The following is a 19,970-nucleotide window of genomic DNA, read 5'->3' on the forward strand; positions in this document are numbered from 1 at the left end:
CCAAACCACAACGTGAAATGACTAGATTCAAGGCTTTGCGGAGAACGTGAGCACATGACGGTAAATTTTTCAATCTCTGTCTCAACTTGAACGCCGTTTCCACCAGTTCTGTGACTGGATAGTTCAGCCACATTGTACAAGTTGAACGAATTGGAATAATCGCAAAGTAGTACAAGTAACGCGAAATTGTATTTTAAAGCGACGTGTTCGTTGGCGTTGCCGTTGTGGTTTCTTAAAGTCCCTTTTTTCAAAGATTTCAAAGCAGAGGAAAAACAAAGTACTGTTCAGTTGCTGTTACTTCAGTAGTCGTGAATTTTATCCGGAATTAATGAAGAAGTTAGAGGCACCATTTCATGATAATAAACTGCACTACCCTTTGATTTGATTGGTCACTGAACTAGTTTGCTGTTGCACTAAAAGAGACAAAAGTTATTGGCGCCCAATCCCTCCCTTGAGTACCCCAATCTTAATAGCAACTTAACGTACATCTTTCCACACCCCACTCCCCTAATACAGTTAATTTGACACGTCGGCATTTTCTTTCGACAATTCACAGAATTCCCTTGATGAGGAATTTGATCCGGTATAATGACTATTTGTTGATACGCGAAATCAAAAGTGAGAACCACCTTACACCGCCTAAAGCCTGGTTCCCACTTGTGAGATGAGCACAAGCATAAGCATGAAAAAAATCGTGTGGAAACGGCATGAGATAAGCGCGAGTTAAGCATAAGTATTAGCACAAGAAAAATAAACTTTTTCCAATCCTTGTCCTTGTGCTTATCTCACGCTTGTGCTTATTTCATAAGTGGGAACCGGCGTGAGGTATCTTGAATCAGTTTCCAGATCTCCTCCAACGTTACTGCGCTTGCGTATGCCTTATTTTCTTGTGCTTGTTTCACATGTGGGGACGTCGCAAGCACAAGTGGGAACCAGGCTTAACAAAACACCACAGGAAAGTACAGACTTGCTTTAAAGTCGAGCTAAGAGAGTGCGAAACGCGATTGTCAGAGCTTGAGCGAGCGAGCGCGGAGCGCGAGCGAGAAAGACTAGAAAGTACTGCTCAGTAGGTCACACGATAGGATTTCATGTAAAAAAAAATTTTAAAACATTTTCTCCGTTAGTCGATCTGTTACATAATTATGTCCTTAAGGTGGTACGCCATGCAGCCAACAGGATGGGCTTGCCTCTGCCAAGGTATTACCCAGTTCATTGTGTGTGATGCTGGATGTCGGCGTTCCCGACAAAAACCGTAACTTTAGCCTCAAGTGAGCTATTCGCGCGTACGCTGTAACTTCGGGCGAGGCGATCCGGTTATACTTGGGCTTCTACAGCAGGGAGGAGGCCAGAGTGTTCCGAAAAGCAAGCCTGAAAAAAATTCAGGCTTGAACTGGATTCGAACCCATGACCTCTGCGATGCCGGTGCAGAGCTATCAAGCCAACTGGCAGCTGGTCATATTGTGAGTTCGTAATATACCCGTGAAGGATAAATAAATGAATAGATTGGTGGAAGTGAGGGGGGGGGGGGGGGTGGGATTTTTTTGAAGGGGAAATGTCACCGAGATTTTGCTGTATTTTGTCTTAAACTGTTAAGATAGTGGACAAAGAACCTTCTTCTAACACGAAATCGGGAACCGGGAGGAAAATATTCAGGGTTTTCATCAAGGAGGTACAAAGCATAACCCGTTTATTGTGACTTATCGAGGAAATACTTGCCATCCATTTCCATCCGAGTCATCTGCACCAAAAAAGAAATCAATAATAGTTTCCATGCAACGGTGGGGTGATGGCTAACAAAACTTGACCATTACTTTAACGTTTCCATCACAGAAATTTCAGTTTGTTTGTTTGTTTGTTTTTTGTCTGATTCCAATTGACGCTGCCTCTTTAATGAACGCCTTGTTTTTACAAGACGTGAAAACAAAATTGATCTTATGTATAAATTGAAAAAACACCTTTTGTGCCAATAATACTAGTTTGTTTATTCAAATTCATACACAGTACAATTGATTATTTTACGCCACTCGAGTGGTTTACAAAGCTTTAAGACCCTTCTTCCTCTTCCTCCTCTGATTCCGTTTCTAAAAACAAACAAACAAATGAATGAATAATCTAAACAAGAACAAGAGGGAATTTACGGTCAGGGAAATAAGTTTATCCAATATTTCGTAAGGCACGGCCTTTCTTCTTCAGGGTATTTTTGAGACTGATCCTAACAAAAGACTACAATTATAATTACAATAGATACCTTAGAAACAGGCTAAAGATACATAAACAAAAACGTTACAATTTGAAATATGAAAATACAACTGGTCAATGGGCATGAGCAAAATAATTAACGTTACAACGTTTAAAACGAAAGCAAACGTAACAACAAGAATTTTGAGAAGGAATGAATGAACGAACGAACGAATGAATAAAAATAAATAAATAACGAAAGACTACATTATATTATTGCCTACGGGAAAGTAAAGCGTGTGAACTACGCATGCTCGACGCGAGGCAATTTTGGCGCGCGTTCGTGAAAGTCGTTCGTTTTACCATCCCTAGCCAATCACAACAGACGAAAACAGCGCAATGAGCCAATCAAAATCCGAACTGAATGCATGAAAACGCGTGCGAACAAAGCATGATTGGTTTTGGTTTTGCTTCTGATTAATCGGCAGTGTTGGTGAAGCAAAACCAAACCGAAGGCATAATTACTTTTGACACTAAATCGTAAACCACGCTGTACTTTTTCAGGACTGCTGCTATCCCCAGAAATGTTTATCGGCTCAGTCCCACAAAGGACTGAAAAAAATCTTACCTTCCTCAGCGCTCTGCAACCACTCCACCATCTTCTTCATTTGTTCCAAGAAAACATTTTTGCCTTTTGCGGAATGGGCTCCCTTGTACCACTTGATGATGGTGTCTTCACTAAGAACGTCAGCTAAAGAAAGAGAGGAAAAAAACTGTTCAGTTTGATGCCTAAATCTTCTTAATCTTCATCATACAATAGTGCGGGGGACTATCTCTCGATCTACATGTATAAAAGCACCTGTCATAAGAACTCAAAAGGGTGTGTCAAATAGAAAGGTACATTCTGAGGCCCAACAGGAGCACGGTAGCCTGGGGAATCCAATAAACAGCTCCGGGCGCCTAAATCTTTTGCAAAGCCTGCCGCACACTTAAGGAAAGAGCTGAGAAAACTGTTTTGCGAGGAATCGCGACGCCACGCAAGGTAATCAGCTCAGCTATTTCCACACGTGTGTGGTTGACTTTTCATGAGAATTTCGCCTCGCGAGGCAAAATCTCAAATATCAAACACGACAGATATTTTCCTCACAGCCTCGCGAGGCGAAAAACTCAACCGCACACATGATGAAACAGCTGAGCTGATCGCCTCGTGAGGCAGTTTGCTCAGCTCTTTCCTCAAGTGTGTGGCAGGCTACATGTTAGACTTCTCCTTGTTGACTCCTTGGAATTTTTTTTAGGCAACAGTTTTGATAAGGCCTTGGTTGACTGTGAAATTCAAATACAAATGTTATATTTCCGTATCTATTTTAACCTTAAGCTTTGGATGGATGACATTTGAGCCAAAACAAAAGAATTAACCAAAAATAGGGTCCTCTTTTGTTTTCAGTTCCTCAACGTTTTAGAAATAAGGTACTGTAAGGTACTGTGGTAAAATGTTCAGCCTCCACCATTTTTTTTTTTAGTACAGTGGATTGTAATCACAGAAATTCTTACTTTTGTACAGTAGCATCACCATCTTCTGAAACACTTTCATAAAGGACATGTTGTCATAGCAGTATTCCTGAAAAAAAAAAATTGTATAAAATTGTTCAGGTTGTAGACAGACAGACAGACAGACAACATACGAATCATTGCAGCATCCCAAAACTTACCGCCCATGTTTGTAGGTGTATATAACTTCAAACACTCATTAATAATTTAGTAGCCCATTGACCTATCAAATGGTCGATAAAGTAACACGTGCAGTGGTTTTAAAACCCGATAAAACCTCCTCCTTAATAGTATGCGGTGTTTTTTAGTATGCTAATTTCCAACGTTCACAAAAGCATCATTGTTATGGACTCTCTTGACACACACTTTTCCAGGGATGTTTTTGAAGCAGTTCAAAAACTCGCAGCACGTGTTTTATCGGGTCTGAAACCTGCTTTAAATCCCAACAAAACACTGCTGCTCGTGTTTTAAACACTACATAAACTCACATTTGATCGTTTTTTGAGGGCTCAGATTTAACTGTACAATCAAACATGTGGCCTTGAATTTGATGAAGTGACACTGCTTCACATTTTCTTGCCTGGGGTTATAATGTGCATTAAATTTCCTGATTACCTGGACTTTGACCAAAAGGTTGATCTCAGACTTGGCTTGGGTAGTGAAAGTAGCCAAAAGAGGAGCATAAACCTACAACAACAACAACATATAAACAGATTAACTCCTAATACCAAAGAACAAATTCTCCTATCTTGTCTCAGGGGTTGAATAAGCATGGACATTACAAGGAGAAGTTTGATGCTGATCACTGTTAGGGTCTAAAGGGTTAAAAGCCCAGACAGACTTGACAAAGAAAACAGTAGACAAGATATATATTAAAATCCTGCAAATGGATTAAATAAATACACATTTATAAAATGTTTGCTTTCTGCAAAATTTGTGGAATTTATGCAATTTTATGCTATTCAATGAAAAGAAGACGTCAAACAGATCTTGTACTCTACAGTTGTTCTTAGCTTACATGTAGGGACAACCTGCACCATTTGCTATGTCTTACATGGTTGGTCGAGAGGAGAACGAACAATGAGAACAACGTTCCCAGCCTTAAAAAATAATGCTGCTACAGGTTGTAAGGGTCCAGTCAAAATAGAGCTTTTGGAAGGCGCAGGTCTATTGCACATGTATACACTCGATTGCAAAAACGTTGACACCTAAAAAGAATGAACCGTGAACGATGAGACCCAATTGCTTTGTGGGTATAAGTGTACTAAATTTATTTGCATAATATTCTATTCTCGTGCGACGGCTGACGACCAAAATAAGTTGCACATGGTGAATGATGAAAACTGTCCAAGCTTTCCTTAAAGTGTCCAAGTTGGCCAACAAGGGTCAGTTTGACGGATATACAATTCGCGATTTGCCTAAGTTCAAAACAGGCAATGAACTTAAGCAATATTTGATAGAAAATTATTCGGAAGAATCAAGTCAGCACTGTATTTTTTATTGCAAAGAACGAGAATAGTAAATTATTGATTATGGAAATGAGGTTATTGTTCAAACACTACCCACAAATCTGTTGGGTCTCATCGTTCACCGTTTATGCTTTTTAGGTGTCAACGTTTTTGCAATCGAGTGTATAAGGTGATTTAAACTGTAGACTGTGCATTAAACCATAAAAATGTCAGGTTGAGGTTTTTCTGCCAACTCAGTTGTGGGAGCGAAAACCTGTGTCTTGCCTTTCTCTAAAAGCTTGGGATGGTCACTCAGGGATCAAGCAAAATGTCTTTTCAACGCACCTTGAGATGTTTCAAAGCTTGATCATGCACCAGGTCTTCTTTCTTGTTCCATTCGACGGCTCTCATCAAACCTTTCCACACCTGAACACAAATGTTCACCTCTTTATTATTTTGTTATTTATTTTCAATCAAACCCTATCAATCCCACCACCAACTGGCCACAAAAAACCATGCCGTATGAACAGCCCTGCTAAAGAAGCTGGTTAGGCAACGAACAAAGTGTTGCAATGAGAAATGAAATAGCAACTTAAAGGAGCAAATGAGGATAAGAAGTGCATAATGAAAAAATGATGATCAACGGGATAACAAGGGTTTGTGGTGTAAAAAATAGAGCACCAAAGAGCTCTAACAAGCAGCTCGTTCAAAGGGGGCTGTTTGTTCAAGGTTAAATTTGAATAATTACATGTACTTGGAAATGTCGGTTTTTATGGAGGGAGGAAAACCGCAGAAAAACACTTGGACCAGGGTAGAAAACCAACAACAAATTTAATCACATAATAATGGTCCCATCTCTGGGAATCGAACCATAACAACATTGGTGGGAGGCAAGTGCTCTCGCCACTGCTCCCTCCCTGCTCTCCCAACATGTTTAGTTTCAGTGACCAACATTTTACTTTATTTACAATAGAAATAGCGACTCAGTCTTAATGAAACATTGCCCTTGGCGCTGTTAATTGGGTTGTGGCATTAACGAGGTTCACAAACATATTACTAAACATGAACTTTTTTCAGGCCAATATGCAACGAAATAACAATGTGACTCTAGACATGAGGTGGTTACAAGGAGAGGCTCTACAGAAAATTCCCATTTTGCCAGCCCCGGCCGGAGAGAAGGGAACATAAATCAGACGAAAACTGGGAATCAAGAAAGGAAGGAAATTTGGAAAACCTTTGCCCTTCCTCTTCCACAACTTGGTAACAGACATAATGACAAGGTAGTTCACTTGACAGCTGAAATTTCAAAGGCAATGTAGTCTACTGCCATTGAACCACCTTTCAGAGGGCATTTACATGTACATACAATGGGGCAAGACTCCGGAATGACCCAACTGAAAAACCCAAATAGAGAATTTCAATATTGTACACATGTACAGTCAAACCTCCTGTAAGCGGACATCCTCAGGCCCAGAAAAAGTGTTTAAGAGAGGTGTCTGCTTATGGGAGGTTAAAAATGTAGTGTTTGAATAGATCTGGGAACATGACCAAGTGTCTGCTTGTGAGAGGAGTCCACCTAGGGGAGGTGTCCATTAGCGGAGGTTTGACTTTATGTTTGTATGCATGCGTAAGTGTGTATTATTACTATGGTACGGTTTGTTTATCTTACCAGGTTAACCACGTCGTCTTCAGGAAGTTCTGATTTTTTCATTTCCTCCTTGCAGGTGGAGATCATCTGTGAACCAGATTAACTGATTAATCAGAACAAGCAGCAGAACATTCAAAAGTTGCAAAACACGATGAAAATGCTCTCCAACGTTCCTGTGCACCATTTCACCTTGGTCAGTGCAGGTGAATCTCACCAGTTCAACACATTTATCCCACCAAAATGGCCTTGATAAGTCTCAAAATTGCAGGTCCCCCTTAATACCTTTTCACCCTTCAGTTCTTACTGCAGGGCATATGATCTAAATCATATGTTCATGTCTTACTCACTGCAACTTTAGTTTAAAGGGACTATGTCAGCTGGGGCACATGTGCAGTAGAGTCTGGTTGAAACTAATCTGGATATACAGCGTAATTCATCGCGGGATTTTCACCTTTCCACCATTGCAGAAGCTTTGAAAAATACCGCAACAAACAACCTCTGCAATTAATAAAGAGTATTATTTTGAAAATCAAAAAAATTCAGCCAACTTTCAGAAGATGAATGCGATTCGAACAGACAATGGTATTTCAATCTCATACCTAGAGTCCTCAGGCTTTTTGGTCAGCAAGTGGGCGCCAGGAGAGACTCTGGAATTGTTTTACCGCAGAAATCCTGCGGTAATAAAATTGCAGTATCCAGAGTCTCTCTTGGCAACCAACCACTGGCTTAAGAGCCTGAGGGCTCTGGGTACTAGATTGATGGTATTTGAAAAAGTTGGGCCAAAAATGTCAAAGTGCTTCTTATCAACATGCACATGCACCTGGGGTGACATACATGTAGTCCCTTTAAGCCATAAGCTGAAACAAGGTTTTAGGTCTTCCTGAACAGAGTTTCCAAACCTCCAATGGACATCCACTCTTTGATAGAATTCAGTGAGTTGTTACTAAATTGTTAGAAACGTTGCTTGGATGCCCAATTTTCCATTTTCAGCTAAAGGTTGAGCAGGGGGTGTAACCAATATATTATGTGAGCCAAATTGCAAAACAAAAGTATTTCAGTCTGTGAAAGTTCAAAATTTTAGATAAAATAATTAATACCTTTCAAGTCACCTAGTATAGGTCATACGTGGGCACTGGTGTTTTTAACCTAAGGAGATTCGGGATATTAGCTCTTTAGACTCTTTTAACAAACAAATTAATCATGAATCGCGTTTTTTATAAATTCTTAGAAAATAATTAATGATTGCAATGTAAATCTTATGATGTTGTATTTTAATTCGTTGGTAGTTCTGAGGATGTGTAACATACGCATTATCCTTTATTTAGATATCACCTTATAGTATTTATATTGTATTTTGTTTCTTTTATATATCTCATTGTAATTGGTTTCTGAAAAACCATTAGTGGATGGAATCAATAAAGTTGTATTGTATTGTATTGTATTGTATAATTTAGTATTGTAAGTTCCTGGGGTGTGTACCCCCACCCCTTGGATTAATCAATCCATGGTTCTACCTGGAGGGTGTGGCAATACCCAGGGAATATAATAAACTCCCCCATGGAGACCCTAAGGGTTTGGTAATTCATGTGGAAGATACCCCCCTCCCCCCACCCGGGGAATCATAATTATTATCAACAGATAAAACTCAGTACCTCCTTAACAGGTGTCTCATTGTCAAGCATCTCTTTCAGCTGTTGTTGAAAAGCTCTTCGAGTGCCCACGGCCTGCTGGGCTCTCTAAAAATCAGCAAGTAAACAAACATAAGTGGATTACTCTTTATCTTAATCTGTTCACCCAAGGGGAAAACGTTCTAAGCTAAATTCTCTTTCTGATATACTCACCCGAAATTCTACAAGTTTTTCCAATCCATTAGCATTAAAATGCTTCTCAAACATTTCCTCGGTTTGCTTGTTGGGAGGAAAGAACTCCTGTTGGAAAAAGACAAGTTTAATTAGTTGACTTATAAGGCCCACAAAAACTTCAGCTCTCTCAATCTGTTTTTGTACCTGCAGGCAATGTAAGTCCAAAGGGGTTTGAGGAACATTAAAAGTGAACTTAGCGGAAAATAATCATTCTTGGGGCAAAAAAATTATCAGCTGTTAGAGCATTTGAGGAGGCTTCAGCTACACTATCGCTAGGTTTTCTTCCTCACTACTACCCAAATGTACTGGAAGTTGTTTGTCTAAAAAAGGAGGTTACAAGTCTTCAAAGAATTATCCATGTAAGAGAGGTGTCCATCTTGAGGCAAGTCTCTTTCTAAAAATAAATAAATACATGAAAATAAATGGGGAGATCAGTAGCTTCCACAGAGTTGCTCTTTCATCAACTGTTTCCAGATCGAATTGGAATTTGGGAATGTTGGTTTTAGTTGATGGGGGAAAACTGGAGTACCCAGAAAAAAATCCTTGGAGCAGGGACGAGACCCAACAACAAAATCAACCCACAATATGCTGCAACACCAGGAATTGAACCAGAGCCACACTGGTTGGAGCCCTGCTCCCCGTTTATCTTAAAAAGTCTCCATCTTGGTTGAGTGAAGTTATCTTTGAAAGAGGTTCAGCTTTAACTTTTGAAAGGTGCATACTGAGTGGATCGACCGCCATAATACCGTCAGGTCGCATTGTTCACTCTTTGCACAGGACAAGGTTTTTCTAAACCAAGTGTAATCACTCAATGATAGTATAAACAACAGCAACAACTTAGATAGATAGATAGATACTTTATTACAACCACCATTGCAGCCATAAGCTGAATTACGGGATATTTACAAAGAGATAATAATAACAAAGAGAAAAAAGAAAATTATCTACATCTTAAAAACATGGCTAAAATATAATAACAAAGAGGAAAAGAGAAAATATCTACATCTTATAGACAAGGCTAAAAATAAAAATTTACAGTTTTATCAGAGACAGTAATTTACCAATAGTTTGTTCTCCAACTCAGCCTTTCTAAGAGTTGAGCTCAGACAATTGAAATCCTTCTCCTTCACAATGCACTGGAAGACTTTGGTCACAAACTGCAGGGCAATTCCTGAAGAAAAGAGCCAAATCAGAGAACATGTCAAGGCTGTCGTTAATAGTACTAAGTAAACCTAACTTGGTCTGTGCTTAGAAGATGGTAGTCAGCCATTATAAGCAGCAACTACAGGGAAGAAAGCTGGCTATTTATGTAATTGACAACAGTGCCCATCCGCCGCCACCCCCTCTCCCCCCCACCCAGGCTGAACCCTGAAAATTTGAAATTTTTGAAAACACTGTAGGCCCTACAGTAGACTCAAACAAACTGGTCAAATGCAAATGCACCACGACGCAGGTGAAAAAGACGTTGGTTTAAACTAAGGCTTATTCATACCAAACTACATGTACAGCTTAAGTCTTGACGAAGTCCTATTTCTCAGTATTCAGGGATGTAGCTAAAGTTTTTAATAGGCAGGGAATCCGGCAATGATAGGTGGGTATTTGGGCCGAAGGCCCACTCTAGTGTGCCTTTTGCACACTATATCTAGGGGGTCCAGGGGCATGCCTCCTTTCAGTTCAGGTAAGACAGCAATGAAGGTGTAAACAAACGAAATAAATAAATAACAATCTTCTGACAACATTTAAAAACATTTTGGAGAAAGAAGTAGTGCTTTACAGCCGGAAAAATCGTGTTCACAGCAGGGCAATTTTCCCGGCTTCCGGCTATTAACTACATCCCTGGTATTGTGGCAGTAACTGTTCATCCTGTGGATCTACCATCTCATTTATATCCTCCTCAGATGTAGGTAATAAAGAATTTATTGTCTTTGCTGAGTAGCTTATCATAGAATCAAATTAGCAGCAGTATTGTGAGGTTAAAAAGACAAGGCCATCAAATGCCTGAGGGTAGACAAATGTCCGACCCCCGCATTGCACAATGTTGAAATGACCTACTAATGCCTGGGGGAGGGAGGGAGGGGTGTACTTCTGGAATTGAATTATTTGATATTACGGTTTGAAAATGACCAAAAAAGCAAGATCAACAGACCCTACAATCTTTGCAACCAGGTACATTCCCTGTGGAGCTGCTAACTCCAAAGATGAATGACAAGTTCTGCCTAATGTATGCGTAACTCTTAAAGATATCCCTGGATATATTCTAAACCAATCCGAAGTTTTGGTTGGAGAAATTGTTTCAAGGATCACGTCCCATGGCATATTGACCAGTGGTACATGAGACAAGTTAATCTATAGGCCTGGAATTCTTTATTGCTGCCATATATTGACCAAGCATGAGGTCCATGGGTAGCAATATTAGCCACTGTCATCTTGGTCCACATGGGAAGAGCGAAAATAACACGGACAGTACTTTCTCATACTATTGAACAAGCTTGAATGCATGGCGGGCACTGTGATTTTCCTTTATTTTTCTTACAGAATGTCTAACATATTGTCATAACAAGTTTGTTCAAAGAGGACCCAGCTTGTCTGGGGTAGGGGGGTTATTGAAGACACCACCTGTCTCATGAACATTAACAACAAAATGTTATTGCAGTTGACAAAGGAACATTCAGCTAGCAAGAGTCAGCATTGCTAAATAAACAAGAAAAGTGAGGTTTGAGTCTCATGGTCATTTTTCACTGCTGGATAGAGGGGTGACTATGCGAAAAAGACACCATCTTTTGAGGTTGAGGAAGTGGAGTTCAGGCAGAGATCACCATCTATCTTGTGGTTTGGTGGGTCCTGTTTGAGTACAATAGCTTTTACCACTTCCCTTACAAATAATATAATTACCTTCTTTGATCAGGATTTCATTAAACAGGCTGGTCAGGGACGTTGGTGGTGCCATGCCTATGGAAAGGAACACAAAGAATTAAAAATTATTGGACGAGGTTGAGCAAAAGATTGCGTCAGTATCAGTGTCATATTGTATCGTGTCAGTGTCTCACAGATCAATAATTGATCTGCTCACCACTGAAAAATCATGATATTTTGCTTTATCAGAGATCAATAAATAATAATTTGTTTTATCATTCAATCACCAAGTTTATTTTTCATAATTTTGATCAACTAAAGATGTCAAATCACTCTCTAACAGCTCAGAGAAGCGACTTGCCATTTTCAGACAAGGGCGTGGTTTCAATAATGCACGAACAGAATGTTATTTGCAGAAAAACACCGTTGGACAGTAATGCGAGTGAGCAGACCATTATTTGTAGGCAGTTATTTGTAGGTCATGTGGTTTGCTCTCGGCCAATGGAAAGAAAGAAAAAATGCATCAAATGATAAAATAAATTATTGATGATCAGATCAACTGCAACTTTCTGGTTTGTAAATTTATATTTTGCAACCTTGGCAACAATAAAATTTGAGCCTTTCATTGGTTTTAACAGAACTGAAAATAAATGTAGTGGTTACATAGCAAGTTAATGCATTCCTAATTATTTGTAAGGAAAGTGATTAGAAAAACTGACCATTTGCCAGAATGATTCCAGTAACAATGGCAAGCTTGCTTCTCTGATCTTCTGTGAAGCCTTTGAGAAACAGCAGGATCTGAAAAAATTATACATATCAAATAAATTCATTCAGTTATCACTGACATATACATGTAGAAATAGGGTACCGTAATGGTAGGGTAGTGATAATAATATTTTATCCTCTCTTAAAGAGGAGCTTTTTCTGGATAATGAAACAAACTGGACAGAAACAAATATTTCAAATAGAGCATACAAGGTTAGAAATCACAAAAAACAGGAGAGGCATGATAACTACACTACTGGTGCTGTTACGGTAACGAGTCAAGGTTTTGGCTCTGGTTTTACTTTCTTTTTACTTTTTGCGTACCTTTTGAGCATGGCCACATTAGATCCGGGTATGAGGTGATCTACTGTGTGATCCATAATAATTGTTTTACAAGGAGAAGCAATACATTTTGGATTATATTTAAGCATGTTACTGACTGTGTTAATGTTTGCACAGATTGTGGTTTTATTAAACGGAGGAGCAAGTGGATGACTCAAATCATCACTTAAACGGAGGACTTTCTCAATGTATGAGGGCTTGCTTCTGACAATCAGCTTCACCAAAAATTACAGGTTTGATTGTGAATTTGTACTGAAATAGTATTCTTATTGACCGATTCACTGCATTCCTAACAGTTTTCACGATAAAAGGGCCGATAAATTCGCTTCAAAATTGACCGCAATTCATATAGTGAAAATAGTTGCTCGGAGAGAAAAACCTCTCGGAGCAAGGACAAGAACCAACAAACAAGTGAGGACAAGTCTGGAAATTTGAACCCGAGCCACATTGGTGGGAGAACAGTGCTCTCACCACTGCGCCATACCTGCTTATCCAAGAGCCAACCAGAATGGAATGGAATGGACACAAGGCACAAGAGAAATCTGATAACTGCCAATAAATATTGTTTTTTTTTTTTTGGAAGGGGGGGGGGGGGGGGGGCAGGGGGGCAATCACGAAAAAGACCAGGATCTGACTTAATGACACAAGATCTCACCTTCCCCTCTAGAAAAAGAGATAGAGAGAGAAAGGTCCCACCACAGGTTATTTTTGCATTGCTAAAGATGTTTATGCTGCAAATGTCCTTTGAATTCAACTGGAGCAGATGGCTCTTTGTATCTAATTTAAGGTGGTAATTATTCACGCAACTGACCTTTTTCATCTCCTCTTCGAATGCCTTCTGCAGGTATCTGTACCGTGCAATAACCTTGTTTATCACCTAGGATGTTCATAGACAAACATATAATCAGACAGTACTATGAAATCGAAAGAAAAATACTTAAAAACATTCCAAATTTTCATAGAGCCAGCAGGCATGAAATAATTTTTATGAAACACTGAAGTCTGTATTTACTGTTCCATTCCTTTATTTTCGCCACAAGGTAAATTTTTACTGTTCTTTTCACAACTGTACTACATTTATATTTCCTCTATTTTTATTGTCACATTGTAAATAGCTATTAATATTGCATACTTCTTGTATTTATTCCACACCCACCAGCCGGTTCTGTACTGAAGAGGGATGAAGTTTCATCCAAAACATGTTTACTTTAAAAATTGTCGTAACTTTCATAAAAATATACTAAATATTAACAACAACGGGCGATGACTGCACTCAATTTAATGCCAGGATAACATCTCATTTTGACCAGATAAAAGTCTGCTATCAGCAGCTCAACGTTAATGCACTATCTGTAGTAAGCCACAAGGGCCGGTGGGTGGGTGGGGGGGAGGAAGGGGTCATTTCTGTATGATTCAGAGTAAAAAATGTCATTGAAAAGTGTTAGGAAGTCCACTACATCCAGTCAAAGTAGTTCCATTTTTTAGGCTGTGGATGGAATCCAGAGCCCAGTTGTTCAAAGCCCGGTTAAGCTAATCCTAGATTAACCTGAACTTTCATTCAAGCTAAATTACTAATCGGTAAAGATTATTCCAAAATATTTTTGCCCCTCAGTTGTCTTAGACTTTTCTTTACCTTTAGCTTGCAATAACATTACTTAATAGGCTTTAAAACCAGTTTAAACAAGCAAGATGAAAACTTTGATTAACTTTTAATCGTAGATTAACGTTAATCGGCATTCAAACAACCCGGCCCTGGCCTGTTTATCTGGAATTCAAAAGTTAACAACAGAGGTACTGGACGGTGTACTCTACCTGCACGTAAGTCTTGAGATCGTCATCATTGGCCTCAAACACACACACTGATGTTTTCCATGAGGATTTCTCACCTTCTTCCAATATACTTCCACCGGGGGCTACACAGAATTGGAAAATTTAAAACATTCAATTAACTATCCTTTCACTCAGAGATCTAATTTACGCCCGAAGTATCAAAGTCACAGGTTCTTCCACAATGAAATGCTTGCTGACAATTTTTCCTACGATATCCTTAAGTCCAGGTCAAATGGCAAACAAAGGTGCTGCTACATAGAGACCAAACTTTCTAATACCCGACTGTCCTCTCAAAGAATAAAAACATACCTAAAATGCCTCCAGCTAACAGTATATCGAAGAGATACTCTCCATACAGCCTGTAATTCAACTTACTCCCTGTTCTGTCGAGAAACGACAACACCTCACAAAAAAAAGAGCACAAAAAACGAGTTAGAAATGTGTATGAAATTTCCTGAATTTGTGTAATCACATCTTTGCTATCATCAGGGCTTCTGATAGGGTGCGGAAAAAATTTGGAAATTATGCGGCACTTTTAAGTCTCATTATGCGGCAAGAAAGGTCTATTATGCGGCAAATTATGCGATTTCATTTAAGCTAATTTAACCTTGTTTTATTAGGTCTAAGAGGAGCACAATCCATTTTTTGCTGTTCAAGAAGCAATTAGAGCACGGAGAAATGAAGAAACAGCTGAAAAAAATCATTTCTTGGCTCGTTTCAAATTATTGAAAACAGATATTGCTAATTTGGTCAAGTCAGCGTTTGTTGCTTCCCACCCGCAATTTTTTCCGCGTTCCGCTTGTGTGACTCAGCTTCAATGTGCTTGTCAACCACAGACTTTCGAAGATGATCAACCACTATGTTGCACGAAGAGCAAAACATCTAGGAAGATCAAAGGAGACACTGCTCACAGGGTAAACAACAGACCATCGTCAACATGAAACGTTCCTTCGGGTACTTTCTTGCCCTGTCTTTTGCCGAAATATTTACAGGAAGGTGCGATCTTTTTTTTCTCCTGCGAAGAAGCACTCGGCGTTTTAACAACAAACTTATCCATAATGAGGATGTTTGTTTCAATTAAAACAAAATAACTACATATTGCAAGTGACTATCCAGCAGTTTTCACGCCAATACCTACATTGCAAGTATGAAGGGATCAAATGACATCTTGAAAATATATCAATGATTGTGATTGGTGTATTTACATAAAAGGGTTGTTTATTCTGGGCCAATGATCACTTGTTTAATATTGAAAACCAGCACCAGGTCCCCAGCATGTAAAATAAAGCATAGAACGCCTGTTTGTTCGCTTAATCAACAAACAAACGCTTCCAGGTGATTTTTGACGCCTTTTGAAAGAAAATACTCCTTGAGATAACGCTTAAATTATCGGAGAACTTAACATAAAGCGAGATTTTTGCTCTTTTTTTCTTAAATTATGCGATTTTGTACAAATTCTGCGATTTTTCATGAATTATGCGATTTTTCATGAATTATGCGATTTATTGCGATTTTAGGTCAATTATGCGAAATCGCAACATCGCATAATATCAGAAGCCCTGTATCATACTTGTAAGAGACAACTTGGCCACTTTACTTATAACTTAAAAAGTGTTGTCTCCACCAGATTATGTGGATTTTTGCTATCAAGCCAATATCAAAAGTCTGAAATAAGAATAGCATATGCATGTAATGTTGACCTCTGAGCTATGAAAAGCATGATAAATATCAAACTATTTTGGGATTTCTTTTCTTAGATTTCCTGGGAGAGGTACAGTCTGCATAACAAGTTAGTTGCTCTTGAATTAGATGTGAGGGAGGAGGGGAGTAGTGGGAGGGGGAGGGGGGGACCCAGGGAGGGGGGTACTCCGGGTTTTAAGTGACTGGGATGATCAAAGGATTTTTGGCAGTTTAAAATTCGCAATTCCAGGATTTTTTTGAGTAGGAAAATTTGGCAAGTATTTTTTTGTGTGGCTTGATTTAAGTAGGGATTTTTGGGAGTATTCAAAACAATCTGAAAATTTGTGGTAGTGTCCGCATATCCCGGGCTCGTAGTTCTGCAAATAAAGTACCATGACCAAATTTGTTTTTCAGGTTTTTTTTTTTTATGTTACATGTATAACATATATCATTTAATCATTTCAAGAAATTTTCAAGGCTCATAAATTCAGCATGGAATTTTTTTGGTTAAATTTTTGGTCCCCAGCCCATTCCCCCCCCCCCCCCCTGCCCCCTTTGGGGACAAGAAAAATAAGTCAAGTAACTCAAGTAATTTTTGGTCCAGGTTTTTTTTTTGGGAGGGGGGGGGGGGGGGGGCTTTGATTTTTGCCCCCCATTTGATCATCCCATCACTTGAAATCTGGAGTAGCCCCTGGGCGGGGTTTGTGAATGTGGGGTTTGGGGCACTTGGCAATGAACTTCCTACTTGCCATGACACTTCTTCAAATCAAGAAACTATGCCACAGACCTAAGTACTAAGGAAGTGTGTGCTGAAGATCATACCCTTCTACACCCACAAGATACAACTTACTTGGTCTAGATCATTGTTTCCAATGTCCTGCAGTCCATGTATTATAGCATCGCGAAATGCAAGAGGATCTTGCTTTTCTTTTTCGTCTGTTGAGGAAATTAAAGAATGCAACAAAACAACGATATCAGGTGTTAGCTTAGAAAAATTTGAGATTTTAACAAAAATTCAAAGGGGTGAGAATGCGAACTAACAACAACCTCAAGAAAACCTGCATATAGCAATAGACTTACTGTTAGCCTTTTCATGAAAAAAGATGATTATGCATTGGGAGAATAAACAGCTTCAAAGTCAAATACAGTTCCCCTTCCCATTATTGAATACGTGTACCTTTGAGGTCACAAAGCTAAAAGTGTTTATGTTTGTGAGACTGGGAAAATGACTGATTGTCTACCAAAGAAAGAAATCTATTAATTGCGAATGGAGAGGCATCCGTTAGTTTAACTTTAAACTCTCAAATTTATTTTAACCTAGTCGGTAATAATTAATTTTTATTTGTTCTTGTCCGAGGACCTTCCTCCCTGAAAACCGATGAATGTGACAGGTGTTTCCTTTGTAGATATTTTTATTATTATAATAATCACCTATATTATCATTACAGGAATTTCAACTTTATAATAATACTACAATTTCAATTTAATGGGTTTCAACATCACCTCTACATCTATTGAAATGACAGCCTTTGAAACAGACCTCTGACTTGGTCTTGTAAATGAGGAAGAATTCATTTTCAAAAAGGTTACATATGACATGAATCTTCTGTACCAATACGGGCAGTTTGACGTCACACACAAAATCAATGACATGTAGGCTGATCATGACTAAAGCTACCGAGTGTCAACAATAATGCACTTATTATTAATTTTATAAGTAGGAAATAACATCTTATGCACAAAATATTCAATACTGCCTAATAATCAAACCACAAAAGTACAGGTGCTGGCTTAGAAATAGTTCACACAAGAAGAGGAATACAAAATAATGCAGCTTTTATTTATCCTTTCCACAGAAAAATGAAAACAGATGGTTAGACAATTTCACACAGAAGTTGAGAGTCAGTATGACACCAATCACTGGTTTCACTTTCCAAAGGGCATCAATTGTTTAAAACGTGTGTTTCGTTTTTAGTGGAACTTACTAAAGAGTGGATATGCAAACTAAACATTTTGAGCAGTTAGTTTTCTGTGGTGTTGTTTCAGTACAAAGCTGTCCTGAAATTCTCAAGGGTGAAAATTACGAGTAGTCCTTTGCTTTTACAAAATTTTTCTAGTTTCAATTTAAATGTTCTTAGCACTGAAAAGATTTAATGCTGATCATATTTGCGTTTTGACAGTCATGACATCACCAGCGTAAAAAAATCATTCAGTCATCAACCCACAGGGAAGCTACAGAACCATACGTCAGATTAATTAAACCCAACTTTCAACATTCTCATGTATAATAAAAGGAAGTGCGAAATCAAACAGATAATTTTAACACTATATCTACCTCTTTTGCGGGTCCTTATCCGCTGGCCACTAAGTGTAGGTTTGGGTTGCTTTTGACTCATAAAACAACTGTCTGAAATTAAAGAAATCAACGTAAAGCTGAGCAACAAGATTGTAAAAGGTGAATAGTTGGATCAATCGAGTACACGTTTCTTAGTTCCGAATCAACGTCACCTTTTGCCAATATATAGTTGTAATCTACTCTAGAGCTATTGTGATAAACGGCATTTACAGTAGACAGTTGGCAACGCTAATTAAAGTTAAGTTCAAAATTATGCTAAATATTGAAGGCGACTGATCATGATTTTCAAGCGTTGTTTCTTCCTGTTTTCACGCGGAGCTCCTTCGTGTTCATAGAATAAAACGACGCCACAAAGCATATTCCATTTCCAAACAGTCCAGGCAATTTTCAGGGCAGGGAGCTCCGATTTGGAAGCCAAAGTGTGCCGTGATGCGAAAACATTTGCACAACAAAGACAACAGAACACATGAGCTAAGCAAATGCGGGCAACGAATTTGAAGTTCGGAAATCGATTTGGCGCAAGCCAAGATAGGATTCGATCACAGAATATCTCTCGATTCGATTCGACAAAATAATTTAATTATGAACTAGGACCGGGTAACTGTGATAAACTATCATTTCTAGCTCCTGTAGATAATTATTTAGTATGTACTGCGCCGTAATCGCGAAATGTACAAAGTTAAACTATCCGAATAAGCGTGCGTAGAACTTGAAAATCAGCCACAAGTACGCTTCTTTTTAGCTCAGAACCGGCGAAATTAACCAGGGCGATTTCTACGTGGTAGTCACGTAGCTTGAAAAACTTTCAAAACATTAATCTCAGCCGTGAAACAATGAATTTTCTTACCTGAAAACCGTTTAAGATATGGGCAATAGGAAAAAGTTATTGATGAACGCAGTTGAACCACACTGCTTCGCTGAAAATATGACACCCTCAAAGCACGAGGGATTACGAGCTGTTGGGGGACTGGATCGAATAGCAACCCCGCCTTGAAGTGGAATTGCCCGTGGGATCCCTGGTGGGGGGAGAGTCACACATCAAACGGGCCAAGGTGCTATACAGTCGAAGCTGTCATTGCGACCACTCTCGCAAGCGACCAGCTCTAGTTCTAGCTCTAGTAACGACCACCATTGTGAAACTCCATTTGAATTATAACTGATACTCTGTAATAAAAAGCTCTCGTAAGCGAATGAAAACTTTAAAAACTGCAAAAGCCGTGAACGAAGATCCTGCTTGCTTGTACGTTTGATCTCACAGGAGATCTAATCAGCCAAATTTGAAAAATAGACGATGAGAAGTCCAAAGACTACTGCAAAGCTGACACAACGTAATATATTTTAAAACAATATTTCGGCTGGCCAAACCAGCCTTCTTCAGGTTTAGATGTTACTAAATTATATAAATGAAATTCCAATATTATATTATGGAGGATGTTGCAATACATAGGAGTGGCGGAAAT

At 38.9% G+C, this 19,970-nt stretch overlaps 1 protein-coding gene across 1 annotated transcript; it reads right to left on the reverse strand.

Moving 5' to 3' along the window:
- Nucleotides 1-1,956: 1,956 nt before the first annotated feature.
- On the reverse strand, nucleotides 1,957-19,461 carry LOC146464002 (eIF5-mimic protein 1-like). Its single transcript, XM_085083810.1, has 17 exons — nucleotides 19,358-19,461; nucleotides 18,490-18,561; nucleotides 17,005-17,090; nucleotides 14,784-14,877; nucleotides 14,457-14,557; nucleotides 13,456-13,521; nucleotides 12,257-12,335; nucleotides 11,577-11,633; nucleotides 9,746-9,855; nucleotides 8,664-8,750; nucleotides 8,475-8,558; nucleotides 6,844-6,909; nucleotides 5,520-5,600; nucleotides 4,342-4,413; nucleotides 3,730-3,796; nucleotides 2,807-2,929; nucleotides 1,957-2,081 (listed from the first exon to the last, which is right to left on the reverse strand). Exons 2-17 carry the CDS (start codon nucleotides 18,548-18,550, stop codon nucleotides 2,044-2,046), a joined length of 1,272 nt encoding a protein of 423 aa, XP_084939936.1. The 5' UTR covers nucleotides 18,551-18,561; nucleotides 19,358-19,461; the 3' UTR covers nucleotides 1,957-2,043.
- Between the last annotated feature and the right edge of the window lie 509 nt (nucleotides 19,462-19,970).

This window comes from Pavona decussata, unplaced genomic scaffold (assembly GCF_977016875.1).
Source record: "Pavona decussata unplaced genomic scaffold, jaPavDecu1.1 SCAFFOLD_170, whole genome shotgun sequence".
In the NCBI taxonomy this organism is placed as follows: domain Eukaryota; kingdom Metazoa; phylum Cnidaria; class Anthozoa; order Scleractinia; family Agariciidae; genus Pavona; species Pavona decussata.